The following is a 22662-nucleotide window of genomic DNA, read 5'->3' as shown; positions in this document are numbered from 1 at the left end:
AGGGGGAACGCGAACAGAAACCATGGTAACATAAAGTCACAATACAGCAACCGGGGACGAGTCGTGACAGTACCCCCCCGACAAGGGACGGCTCCCGACGTCCCAAAAAACCGAAACCCCCACGTGGCGAGCGGGGTGGCGGGGGGGAAGCGCACCAGTCCAATTGACCTCACAAAGTGGCAAAGTCCGAACCGCGATCAGCGGCAACTCGGGAGACAGAACCGCAATCGGTGGCAACTTGGGGGACAGAACCGCAATCGGCGGCAAGTCGGGGGACAGAACCGCAATCGGCGGCAACTCGGGGGACAAAACCGCAATCGGCGGCAACTCGGGGGACAGAACCACAATCGGCGGCAACTTGGGGGACAGAACCGCAATCGGCGGCAACTCGGGGGACAGAACCGCAATTGGCGGCAACTCGGGGGACAGAACCGCAATCGGCGGCATACGGAAAGTCAGAGCCGCAATCGGCGCCATTTGGAAGTCCGGCCCGTGATCGGCGGCATTCGGAAGGCGGAGCTGTGGCAGCAGCAAGAGCAACCACGCGCCGCAGCAGTGGGAGTGGGGCCAGGTACGATCGCGGGTCCGGCGCAGCTGGCTTGAAGTCTGGCGACGTCCGCGGGTCCTGTGACGCTGGGGTGGAGCCCGATGGCGGCCGCGAGTCTGATGGCGCCTGGAGGCACTCCGATGGCGGCCGCGGGTCCGGGGTCGCGGGGACGAAGTCCGATGAGGCCGCGGAGCCGATGGCGCCGGGAGGGACTCCGATGGCAGCCGCGGAGCCGGTGTCGCTGGAGCGGAGTCCGACGGTGGCCGCGGAGCTGCTGGCGCCAGAAACACTCCGATGGCGGCCAAGGGTCCGGCGTCGCGGGAGCGAAGTCCGATGGCGGCTGCGGAGCCCATGGCGCCGGAACAAGCTCCAACGACGGATGTAGATCGGGCGTCGCGGCGGGAGCTGATAGAGGAGGATGGTCCAGGCGCTGGTCGCCGAAGTGGTCGGATTATTCTGTCCTGGAGCGGATGGAGCAGGCGACCAAATGGAGCTTGGACCAGGGTTTATTGGAGGAACTCAAAAGACAGACTACAAGAAGCTTGACTAGGGACGAGTAGTGATGGGTTCAGCAAGACCGATGCGTCGGCGCATGTGTTGAGCTCATAGACCAAAGCCCCGTGTCGGTGCGCATATCGCTTTAAAAAAGTCACGTGACCAAACGAGCAGCAGTCGAGGAAGCGTGCCAAAGCTCTGTTAAAGGTAGCGCATTGTCAACGGGATGGATCTGCTAAAACAATATCTGATATTTTGCGGTTCATCGTCGAAGTTATCAGAAATTATGGAGCGGCCCCAAGTCAAAAGAAAGGTTTCTGCTGTGTGGGACCATTTTGATCTCATATCGGAAAATAAGGTATTTGTTTTAATTACCTTGTTGTTTAATCATGTTCCTCTCAGAGTTTCCACTTGATATCTCTGAATTCAAATTAATTTCAAAGTGACTCTTTCTATTCATATTATCTATCATTCTATCACAGGGGTCGCGGCTGCGAGGCCAAGGCGAGGGACCCGGTCAGCACCGGCCGGATGAGCAGGAAGCCGTCGTAGAGTCACGCCGGTCCTGACCGATGTGCGCAGCCATCCCGGTCCCAGGGAAAAAAATATCTGATCCGAAGCGATCCGCACACACCGAGGTGCGGTAGAAGGCACCAGCATCGCCGAATGGACAAATAGAAAGAAAAAGGAGAAAAGAAGGAAATAAAGAGGAAAAGAGAGAACACTGCTGGGAGGCTGCCACTCACAGCGGCGCCATACCAAAAGGTTTTCAGTCTTATTGCAATGCAAAAAACATCATCTTATATTCGGGCCAATACGGTATGCACAATACAGTTTCTCCAGTCGTCTGCAAACGCACCACGGCCGTCAGAGCGTCACTGTTATTAAAAGCACACAGCAGCACACATAAACTGAATATGTGCAGACGCATCACAATCAGACCGACACAACATGAAATTTCAAGATTTTCAGATTAGCCAAGCACGCGCGATTAGCAATTAGCGATTAGCTGACCAGGCCTTGTGCTAACTGACCAGTGGTTTGGTATTCCTGTTTACAATGCGCTCCATAATTAATATTGGACAATTTCCCACTGAAAAGCTGAACATCTTTCACGGCCCACCAGTGTGCCACATGCGTCACAATGGTTTGGAAACACTAATCTAAGTGATGAAATCAGGAGAAAAAGCAGGCATGGTTCCAGGATTTTTGTCTCTCCCAGGACTAAAGGGGGCTTGAACAATACATTCAGGGAATAATTCAGAAATATTTTTAGAACATCAAATAAAATGGGTGGAGTGGCTTAACTGGAGCTACACAGATTTGTATTTGTGTTTGATTGTATTTGTGCTGTTTATTGTCTGTACGTCTGTATTTCATGGGGAAAAAAAGCAAGGTTTCCACAGCTTAAGGTAAGTTAAAATTCAAGACTTTGTTTTTTTCTTCAGTTTGAAATATGACAATATACCCAATGTCCCATGTTGCCAAAAGATGTGACAGTACAACTATCTAGATTTGAGACTATTTACAAGCATACAATTCTACTGACCATGTGTTAACACTTCTTAAGAAAGAATGATTTAAGACATTTTCATTAAAAATCAGGCCTTATTTTTGGAGTCATGACTTACATGATCTTAAGACTTAAATATCTGCCGGAGCCCTGCAATACCTACAGATGCATCCAATTCAATAGGAGTCTGTAAACAGAGGTGTTTCATTATTTCCAAAGTGCCAGATAAAAAGCAAGGTAGAATTCTCAAAGACTCTACAAACAGTATCGAAGTATTAAAAAAAAAATAATAATATATATATATATATATATATATATATATATATATATATATATTTTGTCTGGAGACATTTTTGCGAAAGTGCATTACCACACACTGCATATTCTGAGAAATGACTATGGTTAATTTAAATATTATCAGGTTCCCTTTCTCTACAAAGACTCTCCAAATGGAATATATGCTGAAGAACAAATGGAAAGAAACAAATCCCCTATCAATATTAAAAGTAAAATAACGTTGAGTTTCTTTAAAAGTTGACAGAATTCTATAAATAAGTTAACAGTACGGTACACTGCAATAAGGACAAAGACACGAGGTGTGCATTCTTCCAAAATCATTAGAGAACTTATCATTAAAATCTATTAGTGTTTTCCTGTACCAGTAAATGATAAACGCCCAGTTTAAGATAAAGCACATCACTACATTACCCACATGTAGTATTCATTGGACAACACAGAGCTCAGTGCCAGACTGATTTTGAGCATCTCCCGTTCCATCAGTGTCAGTTTCTTTGTGGGTCCTGCTGCGAGCGTCCATTACTCCATCTCGTTCGTAACCGTAAGGCTGTGTATTCTGTCTCAGCTTGATGAGCAGCTCCTTGCCATCACTAGAGGGAAGGTTTCCCAGGAAGTACTGAGGCGTTAGCTCCACAAGCCTGCATGCAACATAGAATCATGGAAGTTGAAAATGCACAAAAAACAGCCACATCATCACTTCTTATTCACTTCTATTTTAAATGGTCAACAATTTACCTTTATAAAAAGAGCTATCAAAATACATGGCTTTGCTTATCCACATAATACATGAATCCGCTCATACGGTCTTATTCTTACAAGTTAATAAACCGACGCGTGGCTAACCCCTCCCATCTCTCTAATTTTTCTAAAATGATCAAAAGAGGATTGGAAAAGTTGTTAACTTCAATGACTAAATCACTAAGTTGGCAGCACTGACTGACTGACTCTGCTTTTATAAACTAACTCCATCCTCTCTTTTTGTAGCATTACCGTTATTGAAGCAGTACACTTCAACAGGGACTTGAAATATGCTAGCCACTAGGGGTGTAACGATTCATCGATACACATCGATTAATCGATATAATGCTCTACGATTTGTTGGCATCGATGCTAAACGTAAACATCGATCTATATCGCCCGTTTTTGACCTCGGACATTAGACGCGACTTTATTTTGAAATCCAGTTCATTGTTGCTTGCTTCCTCTTTCCGGGAGCAGTGCGCGGTAGGGGTGTAAATCGCGGGTTTTGTCACGATACGATATCATATCGATACAAAGAAACACGATACGATATTTGCCGATATCTTAAAGCCTGCTGTGATTCATTCACGATACATCACGATATAGTGCTCCACGATCGATATTTTTATATATTTTTTTTAAATAAAAAATATAGAACAATATCCTGATTTATAACAATTCATACGCAAAATCAACAAGGTACTGCAAACTCTTTATTTAGGAAATTACAAGAGTATTGTAGTATACAAAGTGCTTATTTTAACACTGAACTTTATCAAATTCCTATATTTTTTCTCATATAAGTAAAGAAAAATGAATATTCTTTCTTTTTTTGTAATACCATTGACTTTAAAGTGCATTACTGAACTATTTATTTACAATAATTTTAATTGTCCGTTGAGCCATCTTTTCTTTGGAATCCAAAGTGCTTCCAAACGAATGACTTGAAGCCCAAAGGGGAGCGAATTTCCTCGTCTTCTTGGACACTAGCCATAGCACCAGCCCAGGAGCCGCGTAGTTGTTGGCTCCCCTTTCACGTGCCTGCTCTGCTCACAACACAACACGCCGCGTACTGCTCCCGGAAAGAGGAAGCAAGCAACAATGAACTGGATTTCAAAATAAAGTCGCGTCTAATGTCCGAGGTCAAACACGGCGATATAAATCGATGTTTACGTTTAGCATCGATGCCAATAAATCGTAGAGCATTATATCGATTAATCGATGTGTATCGATGAATCGTTACACCCCTAGTGCGCGGTCATACTCGACTACGAGTGACCGCCGATGATGATGATGATCACTGTGTGCCCTACGATTGGTTGGCAACCAGTTCAGGGTGTCCCCCGCCTACTGCCTGATGACAGCTGGGATAGGCTCCAGCATGCCCGCGACCCCCGTGGGGACAAGCGGTACGGATGGATGGATGGATGGATGGATGGATGGATGGATAAATTAATAATACTCACAATAGTAATAATAATAATAATAATAATAACAATAATAAAGTTGAATCAATTTCAGTATTTACACTTGGTATTAACTTGCCTTTAACCATTTGTTAACGTAGCAAACTAAAACGGAACCAATACAAACACCCTGAGAATTGTTACGTGGTTTAAAAAAAACCTGACTGAGAAACGTAATAGCAAGTACTTTCTGTCTCAAATACTCTTGTTAAATAAAAAGTGCCTAGTTTTGTGTGTTTAAGCTAATTGAACTATGTATATATTAAATAAGACGTCTTAAAGTATTGAATGCACTATTTGACTTACATCTGTGGGTGGACCTCAGATATGATGCGTATGCAGTTGTCACAGGAGATAGTGAATTCGTGGTAGAGAACCCAGGCAGGTGGGGCGGGACAGGGCTGACGACACAGGTATGACGAGAGAGGGTGCAGGTGAGCCACGTGGCGGTGAGTTAACAGGAGGTAGTTACCTGAACCATCCACATCGTGAGCCACCTAAGGAGGAAAACAACCCCAATCAATTACTTCAAATGAATGTACTGTATGTACGTAGATATGTATAAATACTGTAAGTTTTTTAAAGAAAATAAGTGAAAATATCAAGGTTAGAAACATTTATTTGGCTTGTTTTCTTAAAAATATAATTAAATGATTCATTGATAGACCGTCGTTAGCCGTAGAGGTAGAGTCTCTGAGGAGTTTAGTATTTGCACAATACACAGAGTTACTCGGCTCATTGTTTTAGTTACGCATAGACTTTTGCTCCCATCATTTTAATATATGACAGATGTCAAATTATCTATTTTCTTCAGTTACATTAGCAATTGAACATACTTTTTGGGTGGTGTTGAGTTACTGCAAGTGTGTCATGGTGTATGATTGCAAACTATAGAATCAAAAGGTATTTAGGAACTCAAGCCAGATGGTTGTTTTTTTCCCCCTGAAAAGCTGTCATTTTGACCGTACCAGGGTTCCGCCCAACACCCAAGATAGAGGTAAGATCTTCTTCTTACTTCAGCAGGGTTCCTTGGTACCAGGATGTTTTTATATTAGGCATGGCTTTGTCACTATTTTGTAATAAAATGGAGGGACTAATAAATAGTACTATATTGTACTTAAACATTACAGAAGATCAGGTTTGGAGTCTATAAATCTAATTCCAGCTAAAAACATTGCTTTTCCCCATGTTACACAAGCATGCACCTCAACACTTTGATCTTTTTTAACATCAAAATTGCAAAAGAATTTGTCACCATATCGGTTCTGTGTTTCAGATCCATCCTGAACTGACATCATTGTGTCAGGATATGTAGTTCAAATGTCTCAAGGATTAACTCAAATAAACCAGGATCTTACTTTAAGGAAGAGGCCTGAGATGAGAGCCCTCTTGATATTTGTGCAGTTGTCCTGGCAACCAAAAGCAGGGTGTGACACAGGCAGTTCAATTCGCTGCATGACCTCCAGCAGCTCGGCCCTGATGACCACAGCCAGCTGCAGGGCCACGTGGTTCAGGAAGTGTGTCGTGCACCATGCCTCATCTTGATTATCTGCATTTAGCACACACAATTAATAATGCATTTGCTGACTAAGTTCAAGGCTCTTCCAATTAAACTGCTGTATATTATCAGCATTTTATTCTGTGTACCGTAATTTTCGGACTATAAGTCGCACCGGAGTATAAGTCGCACCAGCCATAAAATGCCCAAAAAAGTGAAAAAAAACCATATATATGTATATAAATCGCTCCTGAGTATAAGTCGCCCCCCCACCCAAACTATGAAAAAAAACCGCGACTTATAGTCCGAAAATTACGGTACACGTATTGATAATAGTGAATTACAATCTAACAATCCCTATGCAACTAACTCAATTTACTTAGACAGACTCCACCATCGGCTTTCCCGAACCAAAAACTAGGTGCATGTGAACTTACGGTCCATGTAGGCATTGTAAACGTTAATGAGAGACATGTGGTCGCCTTCATTGTGCATTAGAGGTCGCCAATGAGCAAGGGCAGCCTCCTCTCTGTTTGGTTCCGGCCTCAAGAAGCAGGAAGGAGCTGACAAAAGACAAGGAATTGACCATTAACTTGCAAAAGTGGCTGATTTCCATTTATATTTCAAATTGGATGATGGTTGAAGAGATGTTAAGCTTTTGGTTTAACTTTAGCTCCAGACCTGTCAGCATTGCAGCGATAGTGAGCAGCTCATCAACACAGTCATATTCGCAAGATGCTATCAGGGCTTTAGCCAGATGCGGCTCCAGCGGCAGTTCTGACATTATGATGCCCACTTCTGATAGGTTACCATCGTCATCCAGTGCTGCTAGGTAGTCTAAGTCCTCCAAGGCTTGCATTAAAGCCTCTGGGGCTGGGAAAGAGATAACAAAATATAGACAGAGGAAAAACAGAGACCACCTTGATTTCAAAACATGTAAACAACAACTCTCTGTCCGCCCGCCCTCCCTCCCATCCGTCTGTCTATCACACCAAACCATTTCTAAATACATGAAAAATACAAAGTTGCGATTATCATGCTGGCTTGGCCATTGGGAAGCATTCCACTTTAAATGTGGCCTCCTTGCAAGATTTATTGCCCACCCATGGCTGTGACATGCTTTGGCAAAAATACCCCAAGCATTAAGATTTAGATCACACTTTTCAACCTTTGCATTAGATCTTCTCTGAAATCTTTTGAGAAGGTAGTCCTCAAGTATTAAAAATGAGCGTGATTCCAACTTTTTAAGAGCGTATAGTCCGCCAACTTCACTAAACAAAAGTAGGCGCATAGTCCGCCGACTTCACTAAACAACAAAGTAGGGGTTGTTTAACAGAATAATAATACTCTTAGCTAACACTACACACAAAATTGCAGCATAACTTTTAGCAGTTAAAGGCCATTTGGTAACTGTTGCCCTTTGAACCGCAAGAATAATTCAGTGTGTCAGCGACATCAAGGCTACAGCAGCAGAGCCAGAAAAATTAACTCATCTCATTGCAATAGGGCTCATGTATGAAGCAATTTCATATTTGTTATGAAAACACATTAATAATAGGATTTAACCATCAGGTTTCCATGGAACACAAGGTTCAGATTAACTCCAGTTTTTTTTTTTAACACATAAAAGATACCTGGTCTGTCTAGGAATTTGCATTGACCCATGTCGGCAATGTCCAGTCTCTTGAGCAACAAGACTAAGTGGCTGAGATTTTCCTCCATTACGCCAGGACAATGAGCTTCCCCCATGCCCTTATCATACATAGACTGGGGGTACAGGCGCAAACACAGTCCTATAGGGACACAAAAGGTAAAACATTCAGAAAATTGTTAGGACATGGCAAGCTATAACATTCACCCAGCAGCTTAATTCCTCAAATTTCGATTTGTGAACAAACACCTCATCTACAGAGATGTCTGTGATGCCTTTTACACTATTATGACCTACCAGGAAGTTTGCTATTCACTCTTTGAGCTCGCATGTCTGCCTGTGTTTTGCTGATTGTCTTCAGCATTTGTGAGTTTGCTCTTATCTGAGGATTGTAAACCTGAGGAGTAAAATTATGAAAAAAAAATAGATGTCAGAAATTTAGGCACGACACTGGCTATAAACTAGAAGCACAGCTAACAGTGGAAGAAGAAAACATTTTTGCCATAATAAAAATTTGGGAGCAATTGGCAGACGTATTTGTTTGTATAACAATAGCATAGCTCCTGCTTTAGAGATACAGTGCCTGGCGAAAGTATTCGGCCCCCTTGAACCTTTCAACATTTCGCGACATTTCAGGCTTCAAACATAAAGATATAAAAGTTTAATTTTTTGTCAAGAATCAACAAGTGGGACACAATCGTGAAGTGGAACAAAATTTATTGGATAATTTAAACTTTAACAAATAAAAAACTGAAAAGTGGGGCGTGCAATATTATTCGGCCCCCTTGCGCTAATACTTTGTAGCGCCACCTTTTGCTGCAATTACAGCTGCAAGTCGCTTGGGGTATGTCTCTATCAGTTTTGCACATCGAGAGACTGGAATTCTTGCCCATTCTTCCTTGCAAAACAACTCGAGCTCAGTGAGGTTGGATGGAGAGCGTTTGTGAACAGCAGTCTTCAGCTCTTTCCACAGATTCTCGATTAGATTCAGGTCTGGACTTTGACTTGGCCATTCTAACACCTGGATGCGTCTATTTGTGAACCATTCCATTGTAGATTTGGCTTTATGTTTTGGATCATTGTCCTGTTGGAAGATAAATCTCCGTCCCAGTCTCAGGTCTTTTGCAGACTGTAACAGGTTTTCTTCCAGAATGGTCCTGTATTTGGCTCCATCCATCTTCCCATCAATTTTAGCCATCTTCCCTGTTCCTGCTGAAGAAAAGCAGGCCCAAACCATGATGCTGCCACCACCATGTTTGACAGTGGGGATGGTGTGTTCAGGGTGATGAGCTGTGTTGCTTTTACGCCAAACATATCGTTTTGCATTGTGGCCAAAAAGTTCGATTTTGGTTTTATCTGACCAGAGCACCTTCTTCCACATGTTTGGTGTGTCTCCCAGGTGGCTTGTGGCAAACTTTAAACGAGACTTTTTATGGATATCTTTGAGAAATGGCTTTCTTCTTGCCACTCTTCCATAAAGGCCAGATTTGTGCAGTGCACGACTGATTGTTGTCCTATGGACAGACTCTCCCACCTCAGCTGTAGTTATCTGCAGTTCATCCAGAGTGATCATGGGCCTCTTGGCTGCATCTCTGATCAGTCTTCTCCTTGTTTGAGATGAAAGTTTGGAGGGACGGCCGGGTCTTGGTAGATTTGCATTGGTCTGATACTCCTTCCATTTCAATATAATTGCTTGCACAGTGCTCCTTGAGATGTTTAAAGCTTGGGAAATCTTTTTGTATCCAAATCCGGCTTTAAACTTCTCCACAACAGTATCTCGGACCTGCCTGGTGTATTCCTTTGTCTTCATGGTTCTCTCTGCGCTTTAAACAGAACCCTGAGAATATCAAAGAGTAGGTGCATTTATACGGAGACTTGATTACACACAGGTGCATTCTATTTATCATCATCAGTCATTTAGGACAACATTGGATCATTCAAAGATCTTCACTGAACTTCTGGAGTGAGTTTGCTGCACTGAAAGTAAAGGGGCCGAATAATATTGCATGCCCCACTTTTCAGTTTTTTATTTGTTAAAAAAGTTTAAATTATCCAATAAATTTCGTTCCACTTCACGATTGTGTCCCACTTGTTGTTGATTCTTGACAAAAAATTAAAATTTTATATCTTTATGTTTGAAGCCTGAAATGTGGCGAAATGTTGAAAGGTTCAAGGGGGCCGAATACTTTCGCAAGGCACTGTATATCAGTCTGTAATATCCACAAACTTACAGTTTTGAGTTGAAGGCCTGTGTCTATGACATAGCGAATGGCTGGGAGGGAGAAGGAAGCCTCAGCCAGGCTATTGGTGAGAATGACTTTCCTCTGGATCGCTGGCTCTTCCGCCACACCCAGTGTTGTGCTGTCCTTTCCCTCCAACCCATCATTCTCCTTTTGCGTGGACACTTCAGTGTTGTACACTCGTTGAGTCAGCGCACCCAGTCCAGTGTGGAGGGGAATGAGCTTGAGTGAACCAAGGTGAGGACTTAGGGATGCACGGTCTGCTTCAAGCTGTGTAGCACATTCGTCTATTTCCTACACAATAAAACAAAGAACAGAATATTCTTCAGCATCCATGTCAAACAAATTGAACAGCAAAACCACAGAGGAGTTTGTTCAAAGAACTTGGTCTCTTTAATAGTTGTACTATGTTCATTTTGTTTTCACTTGTCAATTATTTATCAACCTAAATATCTTCTTTGTGATAAAAGAACCAGCTAAATAATTGGTCTCTTTAAATATGACAACTTTGTGTCGGCCACTTGTTATTCTTTGATTCAAGATTTATGGTGAAAATATTCTCTTTTTAATGGACAACAGAAATTGGATGAAAGATTTAATAATGGGAAAAAAAATCCACTTAATTACTGTGGCTAGTGAGCATGTTGACATTGTGATACTCCAAGTGTCAAGCCTAAAAAGTAAAACTTGCACCTGTGCACTTGCAAGAAACACCATCATATCTCCCTCCTCTCCTTTTCGGTGAAGATCTAGAACCATGTGAGAAGCAGCAATCACAGGGTCCTTCTGAGGTGGAAGCTCCTGATACATAATTTCCATTTTGTTCTGGTTGATAGAGTTCCTCTCCTCTTCTACCACACCTTCCTTTTCTTGTCCATTTGTAGGTGCCTCCGATGGGAGGCTGCCCATGCAGAGGTGAGGGACGGCAGGACCCAGGAAGGAGGCAAGCCGAGGAGCGAGAGTCGGGTGAGTCAGAAGAACCACGTGGAAGTTATCAGGCCTCTGACGGCAGACGTCGCACAGCAGCCCAAGCAGCACATCCGTCGCTACGGTGCGCTCTTGGACCTCGTCCAAAACCACGATGCCATATTGATGCAACAAGGGATCTGACATCATTTCCTCAAGCAGGAGCGTGTCGCTGACAAACCTGAAGATAGAAACCAAGGTCAACTTTGAGAACCAGATAACACACCATCAAACACTGCAAACGGTTAAGTGAAGGAAAGCGTTTTGCTAAAAGGAATCATTGATATCGGATTTCGGTCCAATACTGTATATGCCAAAAAGAACATTATTGGATTACTGTATATTGGTCTACATGCAAAATCCCAGATGTTAGTGCTCAAAAACAAGCGGTCCATTCCATGGCTCATATTTTATCATACCTCCTGTTGCTGACTTTTGTTCTTTGCTAGAGGAGTATCATTTGATCAAGCCTCCTCTAACATTTCATGATTTTTTTTTTTTGGATAAAAGCCTATATCATTCCTGCTAATATCAGCTTAATATTGGTATCAGACAGTAGTCTTGGTTGAAATATTGGTATTGATTCAGAAGTGATAGTTGTTTTTGGGCCATCCCTAGTACTCACAAAATAGACTAGTATACCACTCATTTCTAAAATTCATTATTTCATCCATAACTGCTTGAACCCTCACGCACTGTTTTCAAACCTCAAGTTCTTACAGATGTGACAACCCTAAACAAATATGGATTCAAATCACGATGTTAGCTGTCATGTGCTGGAGTTGATGTAGGATAATATAATGCTAATATGCTTGCAGCATACGTAGCAACAGCAGTCTCTTGAAAATAATCATGAATACAATTTCCAAGACAAAAGGTATCTGGTGCACACATTTAGGTGACGCTAAAAATGCACGTTTATTTTATTTCATAATTCGACAGCCCAGTGAAGGCAACACTGGCGGTATCAAATTACACTGCTGTAACACATTTACTGCCACCTTAGAATGCAAAGTGCAGGAAACAAAGAACACTCAAGGTGTGGTAGCAAGTAAATGCAGAGACAAATTTCACCACACCCAGATGTGTGTGTGACAATCATTGGGTCTTTACCTTTTTTTACCTTTAAAACATGGTTCATGTGACATCATACAAAATGGTGAAATTCAATAATGTGACCTAGTTTGACTCTGCTATAATTATTATACAGGACATAATGTCGATGTGGGGAAAATGAAAAGGCTTTTTCAGGCTGGTGTATCAGATTCATGACCATTGGCGTTGTGAAGCTGTTTTAAAACAATTATTTTTGTACTTCAGACTTAGAAGTCCTTAATCTTTTCAAAATACAAAACATGGTCATACAAACAAATAAGAGGGCAAATGTTTTAGGATTAGTTGTTGGTAGTGAATAAAACATTTGTTTCATGGGAACTGATTGATAATCATATTAGAAGCTTATAGTGTATTAGAAAATATGCTAAATAATGTAATATAAAAATGTATTAATAATATATTGTCATATAGGGCAGCACGGTGGGGCACTGGTTAGCATGTCCGCGTTCACAGTTCAGAGGTTGCAGATTCGAATCCACCTCCGCACTTCCTGTGCGGAGTTTGCATATTCTCCCCGTCCCTGGAGGGAGGGAGGGAGGTTTGGGATGGATATATTGTCATATACAATGTACAACAATTTAATTATACATTTAAGTGTTTAATCATCGTCAATGCAGTAACCATACAACTGAGATGATGTTTAGTGCAAAGAATAATACTTGCAACTCAATGACACCCCCACTAAGTTATGTTTTTATTTAAGAGCAAGTACTTGGAAAAGCACTTGTGCAAACAATATAATGACAGCATACTAGTAGCCTTTGTCATGTGTTCTGACCTGAGCAAGGTATCTGGTGTACAACTGTCATCATGAGCCACCCCGTAGCCCACCTCCAGACCCAAGCTGAGGTCCATCTCATCGGCCACACGAAGGGCCAGACTGACCGCTGCCACTGAATAAGGTTGGGAGCAACAAACCAGGCCTTGAGAGAATTCATATGACAAAGCATATTCCACACACCACTGTGGCACCTAGAAGAAAAGAAAAAGACGGAGAAAAATCATCAAGAAGAGCAAGTAGTAGCACATTCAATATGCTCTACAGAAGAGGTGTCAAACTCAAGGCCCGGGGGCCAGATACGGCCCACAAACCATTTTATGTGTGTATATTATTATATATAAGCAATGAATGACAGAAAGAGGATTAACTATTACATTTGAAGTCCTGCTTCCTGCTGGTGACTGGTTCACATTCATTCGCCCCTCCCTCCAGTCGGGTACATAATACATGTCAAATTAATATCAAAAGAGACTGAATTTTAAACATATTAAAATCATATACATGACACATTGGGCAAAAAAACAAATTGATCTGCAGTTTGAACATAGCCTTTGACACCTTTAGCAATGTGCAGAAAATGAGCCAAGCGAGAATTAAACACCAATGATTGTCACACACACATCTGGGTGTGGTGAAATTTGTCTCTGCATTTGACCCATCCCCGAAGGGAGCAGTGAGCAGCAGCGGTGCCGCGCCCGGGAATCATTTGGTGATCTAACCCCCCAATTCCAACCCTTAATGATGAGTGCCAAGCAGGGAGGCAGTGGGTCCCATTTTTATAGTCTTTGGTATGACCCGGCTTTGGTTTGAACCCACAACCTTCCAGTCTCAGGGCGGACACTCTACCACTAGGCCACTGAGCTGGCCTATGATTAAGGACTATAATTATTATTATCCACCCGTCCGTTCGTCCATTATCTGTACCGCTTCTCCTCATGATTATGATTATTATTACATTTTTAATATTACATTGTTTTAATTTCTTTCAGTGTTTACGTTTTCAGTTTCAGACAGGAGTTTTCATTTTGGTGCATTCCTAGTCATTTGGACTAAGTAGTAGTAAGAATCAGAGATGGGACCAAGTCACACATGTGCAAGTCTCAAGTAAGTCTCAAGTCTTAACCTTCAAGTCTCAAGTAAGTCCCAAGTCATTTTTTTCTTGGGCAAGTCAAGTCCTTAAATAGGTCAAGTCAAGTCCTTAAATAGGTCAAGTCAAGTCCAAGTCAAGTCACCTTATTATTGCAATTTTACCCGCAGAATCTGATCTTAGTAAAGTGAAAAGACAAGATATAAGTAACTTTAAGTAACCATCATTGTCCAATGTGTCTAACCTGTTTAAAAATATGACAATAATTTGGATTTGCACTGTAATTACTGATATTCAGTAAAATACACCATGGAATCAAACAAAAAAGAAATTACCTCATACAATGATTGACAGCTCAATCTAAACAAATGAACGTCTGCCGACAGTGTCTGACACATTTGAGTTGCAAATATGAAAAAATAATCTGAAAAAAATCTGAAAGAAGAAACACATTAAAGAGCATTAGAAACATTTTATGTTTCATTTGTAACATCTGGAGACACCAGAGCTCTATAAACTTCAAACGGACAAAGTTTGAAGTTGTCGTCTGGCTGTCTGAAATGTTTCTGTTGCATATCTTGCACTGTGCTGTCTGTCTTTTGCCGTCATAAAGGTAATTACGATAGCCGAAGGTGATGACTCGCGGTACCGCTCCCGCTGACATGTTTGTGCTAGTCTGATATACAGTGCCTGGCGAAAGTATTCGGCCCCCTTGAACCTTTCAACATTTCGCGACATTTCAGGCTTCAAACAAAGATATAAAAGTTTAATTTTTTGTCAAGAATCAACAAGTGGGACACAATCGTGAAGTGGAACAAAATTTATTGGATAATTTAAACTTTAACAAATAAAAAACTGAAAAGTGGGGCGTGCAATATTATTCGGCCCCCTTGCGCTAATACTTTGTAGCGCCACCTTTTGCTGCAATTACAGCTCCAAGTCGCTTGGGGTATGTCTCTATCAGTTTTGCACATCGAGAGACTGGAATTCTTGCCCATTCTTCCTTGCAAAACAGCTCGAGCTCAGTGAGGTTGGATGGAGAGCGTTTGTGAACAGCAGTCTTCAGCTCTTTCCACAGATTCTCGATTGGATTCAGGTCTGGACTTTGACTTGGCCATTCTAACACCTGGATACGTCTATTTGTGAACCATTCCATTGTAGATTTGGCTTTATGTTTTGGATCATTGTCCTGTTGGAAGATAAATCTCCGTCCCAGTCTCAGGTCTTTTGCAGACTCCAACAGGTTTTCTTCCAGAATGGTCCTGTATTTGGCTCCATCCATCTTCCCATCAATTTTAGCCATCTTCCCTGTCCCTGCTGAAGAAAAGCAGGCCCAAACCATGATGCTGCCACCACCATGTTTGACAGTGGGGATGGTGTGTTCAGGGTGATGAGCTGTGTTGCTTTTACGCCAAACATATCGTTTTGCATTGTGGCCAAAAAGTTCGATTTTGGTTTCATCTGACCAGAGCACCTTCTTCCACATGTTTGGTGTGTCTCCCAGGTGGCTTGTGGCAAACGAGACTTTTTATGGATATCTTTGAGAAATGGCTTTCTTCTTGCCACTCTTCCATAAAGGCCAGATTTGTGCAGTGCACGACTGATTGTTGTCCTATGGACAGACTCTCCCACCTCAGCTGTAGTTATCTGCAGTTCATCCAGAGTGATCATGGGCCTCTTGGCTGCATCTCTGATCAGTCTTCTCCTTGTTTGAGATGAAAGTTTGGAGGGACGGCATGGTCTTGGTAGATTTGCAGTGGTCTGATACTCCTTCCATTTCAATATAATTGCTTGCACAGTGCTCCTTGAGATGTTTAAAGCTTGGGAAATCTTTTTGTATCCAAATCCGGCTTTAAACTTCTCCACAACAGTATCTCGGACCTGCCTGGTGTGTTCCTTTGTCTTCATGGTTCTCTCTGCGCTTTAAACAGAACCCTGAGACTATCAAAGAGCAGGTGCATTTATACGGAGACTTGATTACACACAGGTGCATTCTATTTATCATCATCAGTCATTTAGGACAACATTGGATCATTCAAAGATCCTCACTGAACTTCTGGAGTGAGTTTGCTGCACTGAAAGTAAAGGGGCCGAATAATATTGCACGCCCCACTTTTCAGTTTTTTAGTTGTTAAAAAAGTTTAAATTATCCAATAAATTTCGTTCCACTTCACGATTGTGTCCCACTTGTTGATTCTTGACAAAAAATTAAAATTTTATATCTTTATGTTTGAAGCCTGAAATGTGGCGAAATGTTGAAAGGTTCAAGGGGGCCGAATACTTTCGCAAGGCACTGTAAAGGGGCGTGATTCTCCAATAAACACATTAGGTAGGTAGAGAGGGCACAACTGATTGATTGACAGGGTAGCGGTCCAATCATGACAACGCCATTCTCAGCCTGCGCTCCTACCGTGTTATTGATATTACTTTTTTAAATGTATTATTAATTTTATATTCAAACTGAAAACATAAACTAAATAACACTGAAGTCATTCAAGTCATCGTGTCTCAAGTCAAGTCCCGAGTCTTTAAGTCCAAGTCGAGACTCAAGTTTTTTTATTTTTGTCAAGTCAAGTCACAAGTCATCAAAACAGCGACTCGAGTCGACTCGAGTCCAAGTCACAGTGACTTGAGTCCCCATCTCTGGTAAGAATGATAACAGTGGAGGGATGGTGCACCGGCCCAAGGAGAACCAATAAAATTTCCTCTTGTGGGACAGTTGCAATGTGTTTTTCTTTATTTATTTACCTGAGTGCTCTTTCCGGCTCCACTGGGTGCACTCAGTAGCACCATGTTGTGACTCTCCAGGTGCTCCATTAGATTCTTCCTTAACTTCCATATGGGAAGTTGTTGCCTCTCTTGCAGGAGGGTGTAGTAGCGAGAAGAAAAAGGCAGACCATCATATGGGTTCACTTCAAGGTCTCTAAGACCATCCTCGTTCTGGCCGTCTTCAAGCCCATCCTCGTCTAACTCCTCAGATAAAAAGGAAGACATGGAAAGAGTATCCAGTGTTTTGGAAAGTCCAGACATGGGACAGGGCTTCATGGGTGATGATGACATCAGTAGCAAGTGGGAATGATGACTAAATGAGAGCGAGAGGCTGGTTGGCAGGGTGTTTACCTGCAAAATGGTGAAGAAAAACAATCAATGACAATGAATGCACAGGATTTCTAAAACTTCTTTGACAGAAACGAGGCTAAATGACATGTGCAACTCAGCCTTCAAGCTCGATGAACTACAGCTGTTTCGAGCCAACCATGACTCCTGAAAAACACTGGCGTGGATCTTCTATCGGTATCAACAAAGGTAGGTGGCTGGCCACATTATATGCCTCGAATTTATGCCTGTTCACGCTCCAGATATTTACGTTGTGCCCAGAGCTCATGCTAATGCTAAGGCTAATGAAGCGCAACGGGAGTGTAATGACATCATTGCTCCCCACAATGCAAAATAAGGTACAACCATGTGAAATTTCCAGACATTCTCCCAAGTTTTACTACCTTGTTGCCATATGCGGGTGGATAACATGTGTGTAGTATAAAATATACACATATACATGGTGCATACAGAGCACTGCACCTCAGGTTCTTCGACCACATGGCCTCAATGCTGGCTCCGGCCTCTAAACCAGCCTTCAGATCACACGTAGCTACAACACTTACAGGGCTGCAAGAAGAGCTAAATATCCGTATGCTCAGAAAATCCAGGGCTGCTTCCCCTCCAATGTCCCTCGGAGCATGTGGAAAGGTATTAAGTGCATCACCAACTACAATATCAAGGACGTCAAGGATGCACAATGCTCAAGAGACAATGCACATTTGGAAATAAAGTCTTTCCCAGCAAGCAGATGTAATTTTTACTTGCTTTAGGGACCAGTTACACACCAGAATATTTTGAATTATGCCCAAATTAAATATGTCATAAAATTACATATAAGCATGAAGAAAGCTCTGACTAAAAACTGGCACGGATTATGTTGCTTTGTTACATACAGAGAGCCAGAACAAAAGGAAAGAAGGTGGGTGTTGGGGTGAGGGAGATAAGAGCGCCAGGAAGGCACCTCAAGAAGTGGATTTCACTATTTAAAGTGGGAAAATGGGCAAAGTTCAAGGAAAGAAGACACACTGAAAAGAATATTTACAATGGATACAAAGGGCCTATAGGTTTGTATCATCTCTTTGTAAAAAGAGCTTTATTGCTAGACACAAAAGTTTATCATTTACTAGTCTGAAAATATATTATTGTCAGAAAAATAGTTCTACTCTCTGGTGGTTTGCAAACAGACAAGGCTTCTTACATAAAAGATTGATGAATCAGGTGACTGGTGACATAACTGATGGAAAACTTTGCAGCGTGATCCGTGTAGACCAGGGGTGCCCAAACTTTTTCAGCTCGAGCTACTTTTGAAATGACCAAGTCACAAAGATCTACCCACTAAAAAAAAAAACATTTTATATACTGTATATATATATATATATATACGTATACACTACCGTTCAAAAGTTTGGGGTCACAAAATTGTTTGGGTGACCCCAAACTTTTGAACGGTAGTGTAAATATTATTATAATAAAATATTATGAATTAAATATTATAAATTATATCTTATATTTGTATAAGATTATATATAATCTATGAATATAAGTATACATATATATTAAGATTTTTTACACAGAAGATTATATATATAATCTATAAATAATTATCTAAATAAATATATACACTACCGTTCAAAGGTTTTCATCGTGAAAAAAAAGTCCTACTCCCATGCCCTATGAAAGTGATACTTCTTACTATGGCCAGCTGCCCCACTCATTTTTATACCCTTTCTTAAGTTTAAGAGAAAAAACAGGGTTCTGACAATTGGAGAGAACTCGCGAGCTAGCGTGTTTGTGTTGTGAGCGCCGTTGTTTGTACACGCGTCAAGTGCGAAAAAAAATAAAAACATTTTAATATCACGCGATCGACCAATAGTGGCTTGGCGATCGACCGGTCGATCGCGATCGACGTATTGGGCACCCCTGGTGTAGACAGTGTACCGTGTTTTCCCATGCATAATGCGCAAAATTTAACTAATTTATTGTCCTAAAATCTGGGGTGCGCATTATGCAATTTTTGAAGAAAATCTCCCTCGAAATAAAACTTGAAATCACACCTTTCTTCTTGTTTGTTGTCAATCGCGCATCGCATTCAGCCATCCTGCCCAACACACTTAGTCAGTAAAATTCATAATTGACGACACATCGCAAACCGGATATCATACGGTGGCCGCCATGACAGTATGCGCAGAACGGATGCGCAAGACACGTCAGCTACGTCTATAAAGAGCGAGAGTTCAATTCTCTACCTATTAGTTTCAATTCACAGTTTAATTAGCAGTTTCAATCAGCAAATAACAAAATGCGTATTACAGGTAATATTTTATTTCACAACACTTTGCCTTGTTCCTTTCTTCTCTGCTGTTCACTTCAAACACGCTCCATACGAACACAATGCTCTCGTATCAGACGCTTGCTCGATCACCTGCTCGTTTGCTGTCACAATGTACCCTACACAAATCCGAAACATTTCTTCGCTATCGAGTTTGCTAGCGCATGCGCAGTGATACTGACCGGCAGAATAACATCCGGTTGTTCCCAAAGATGATCTTTTTTCTGAAATAATTTTACGTTTACGGACTTAAGAGTCAAAATTTGGGTGCGTATTATACATGGGTACAGGCTTTTTTCCAGCATCGACATGCCATTTTTAGGGTGTGTATTATGCACGGGGGCGCATTTTGCATGGAAAAACACGGTAAAACCATTGTCAACTATTGAAGTACTGTGCAGCATGACGCTGATCTTGATTGATTGATAGAACTTTATTCATCCCACAGCGGGGAAATTCACTTGTCACAGCAGCGCATATGAGTGCAAGAATAATACGAGTGCAAGAATAAAACAAGTGCCAGAATTACAAAAAAGGGTAAATAACAGACAAGGACAAACACAAGTGCTGCTAGTAGAGACGAAACACATTCATTTTATCAGGTGGCATGCATGTTGTAAAGTCTGACAGCAGAGGGAATGAAGGACCTGCGGAACCGTTCCTTCCTACACCGAGAGTGCAAAAGTCTGCCGCTAAAGGAGCTGTTCAGGGACCGCACAATCTCATGGAGGGGGTGAGAGGTGTTGTCCATGATGGATTTAAGCTTAATCAACGTCGTCCTCTCACCCACAACCTCAATGGAGTACAGGGGACAGCCCAGGACAGAGCTCGCTCTTCTGACCATCTTATTCAGTCTCCCCCTGTCCCGGTCAGTACTGCCCCCACCCCAGCAGACCACAGCGTAGAGGATGGCTGAGGCCACCACAGAGTCATAGAAGGTCCGGAGGAGAGCCCTGCACACACCGAAGGACCTCAGTCTCCTCAGCAGGTGGAGGCGACTCTGGCCCTTTTTGTACAGGGCGTGGGTGTGATCCGTCCAGTCCAGTTTGTTGTTAGGGCGAACACCCAGGAATTTGGATCTGTTGTGCTTACAGATCTCAAAATATCCTCAACTGGGTTCCAATGAAATACAGGACAATTCTGATTCTATGATTGCATGTTATTATGGTTGAGAAGGATTTAGACACAAGAGCTTTCAAGAACCTTCATGAAAATCTTTGTTTGTAGTCAGGCAAATTCGCAGCTAGGAAGAATGAAATGTTTACTGCTCATGGTTGGCCATGCATTGGTCAATCTGGTCAAATGTCAGCTAGTTAATGTTTAATTTGTGATCTTTTATATTGACATTTTAATAGCATTCCATCATTAGTTTCTTGGTCATTACCACAGGCTTACTATTATGTACAGATTGAAGCAGTCAACCTAAATGAGGCCAACAGTGAAGTCAGAGTGGTGACGTCAACATAAATAAAGGCGCACATTATTGATTGGATCAATACCCTATCTGTTTGTGTGCACTTTACGAATTTTCAAAGCTTCAAACTGAAAATAAATAAATCAGGCATTTTCCTTGCAAACCCATTCATGCGTCCAAATGAATGTATATTCTTGATTTAATATTGCTGATGTAACCAGTCGATCTCGAAAGGAGGACATTTAATCTGTCTACCCTTAGTCCTATACATGACTGCTACCAAAACAATATTCAGCGAGTCACAGAAAAGTCACTTTTCCCAGTAGAATTTCAAAACCAGGTTTAAGTCAAATCTTGTCTCACCTTTTTAACATATCGCTTGAGTGAGGAAACAAAGCCAAACTGTTCGTGCGTAGTCTAAAGCAGTTGTGGCAGGGGATTCAGTCCTATCTCACAGGCCGCCTCCTCATCGCCAAAAACAGGTGGGAAAACTACCAAAGATGGATATAGGCCAACAGCTGATCGCAGTCACTACTTGCTAATCCTCACCCAGCCAGTTTCTTTTCTGACAGCTGACAGAGACAGGAGAGGAGAGGCGAAGGTATTGACGGCACTCTCTCCCATAGGCGCCATGTTTGTTCTCGTGCTGTCAAATGTTGCGTTGCGTTTAACTGTCCTCGGAAATTGCACCTACCTTCAAACCGAAACACACATTTCCACGCTCACCGGCTTGCAATTGCTGTACAGTACATTTATTTTTATTCCAGGGGCAAATGGGGTTCTTAAATGCGTCTGGGAGTTTTCCTGCTGCGTGACAGTCCGTTTGAACATGCAGATCAAGTTCAGAAAACCAATTACACTATCAATCCAATGGATTCTGGTCTGGATAATGGCACTCGGCGTAAGATGGGCGGCAGCCTAAATGTGGGATGGGCGTTACCCTCCGACCAAAGTACGCTCCAACACACGAGCATGATGTTACTGTCTGACAGTGGTATTTACTCACCCAGTGCAGACCTAGTCTTGAGGCCCTCCATATCCGTGAACTGCAGTTTTACACTTTGCACTTCATCTTTATAGCCTCCTCGGGTGACTTTGTATTACTGCTACTGGCAAGAGTATCAGGTTTTTGCTTTTTGTCAAATTCACAATTTCACCATGAAAAACATTGAAACCTTTGGGAATTTTAATTTTAAAGTATTTGTTTTCGTATATTGAAACAGAAGAGAGAGAAACAGTTGAAACAATTATGTGTACAGTACCATTTGATGCGTTTTTAGGCATGGGAATCAAGACAATCATTAATTGATTGTTTTTCTGAGACACTGGAGGACCCAAAAATAGTGCAATTGCCTGTATTTCTCTGATACAGACCCCCCCCCCCCCCCCTCTAAATACAGTTAGTATTGTTGTCAATGCCAG

The 22662-nt window shown here is 42.0% G+C and overlaps 1 protein-coding gene across 3 annotated transcripts; it reads right to left on the bottom strand.

Moving 5' to 3' along the window:
- Positions 1 to 2916: 2916 nt before the first annotated feature.
- Positions 2917 to 21923, bottom strand: dqx1 (DEAQ box RNA-dependent ATPase 1). 3 transcript variants are annotated; one of them, XM_037265805.1, is made up of 12 exons: positions 21790 to 21923; positions 17147 to 17518; positions 13309 to 13502; positions 11142 to 11595; positions 10440 to 10742; positions 8506 to 8605; positions 8192 to 8350; positions 7239 to 7430; positions 6995 to 7120; positions 6418 to 6608; positions 5366 to 5556; positions 2917 to 3490 (listed from the first exon to the last, which is right to left on the bottom strand). In XM_037265805.1, the coding sequence occupies exons 1-12, from the start codon at positions 21871 to 21873 to the stop codon at positions 3277 to 3279; spliced, it is 2580 nt and encodes an 859-aa protein (XP_037121700.1). In that variant the 5' UTR covers positions 21874 to 21923; the 3' UTR covers positions 2917 to 3276. The 3 variants fall into 3 exon arrangements, with proteins under 3 accessions (XP_037121700.1, XP_037121701.1, XP_037121702.1); XM_037265806.1 differs by having other exon boundaries at positions 21604 to 21895; XM_037265807.1 differs by lacking the exon at positions 17147 to 17518 and having other exon boundaries at positions 21604 to 21895.
- Positions 21924 to 22662: the final 739 nt, after the last annotated feature.

This window comes from Syngnathus acus, chromosome 12, assembly GCF_901709675.1.
Source record: "Syngnathus acus chromosome 12, fSynAcu1.2, whole genome shotgun sequence".
NCBI classification, from domain to species: domain Eukaryota; kingdom Metazoa; phylum Chordata; class Actinopteri; order Syngnathiformes; family Syngnathidae; genus Syngnathus; species Syngnathus acus.
The sequence above is the reverse complement of the archived record's forward strand: the minus strand, read 5'-3'. Positions and strand labels throughout refer to the sequence as shown.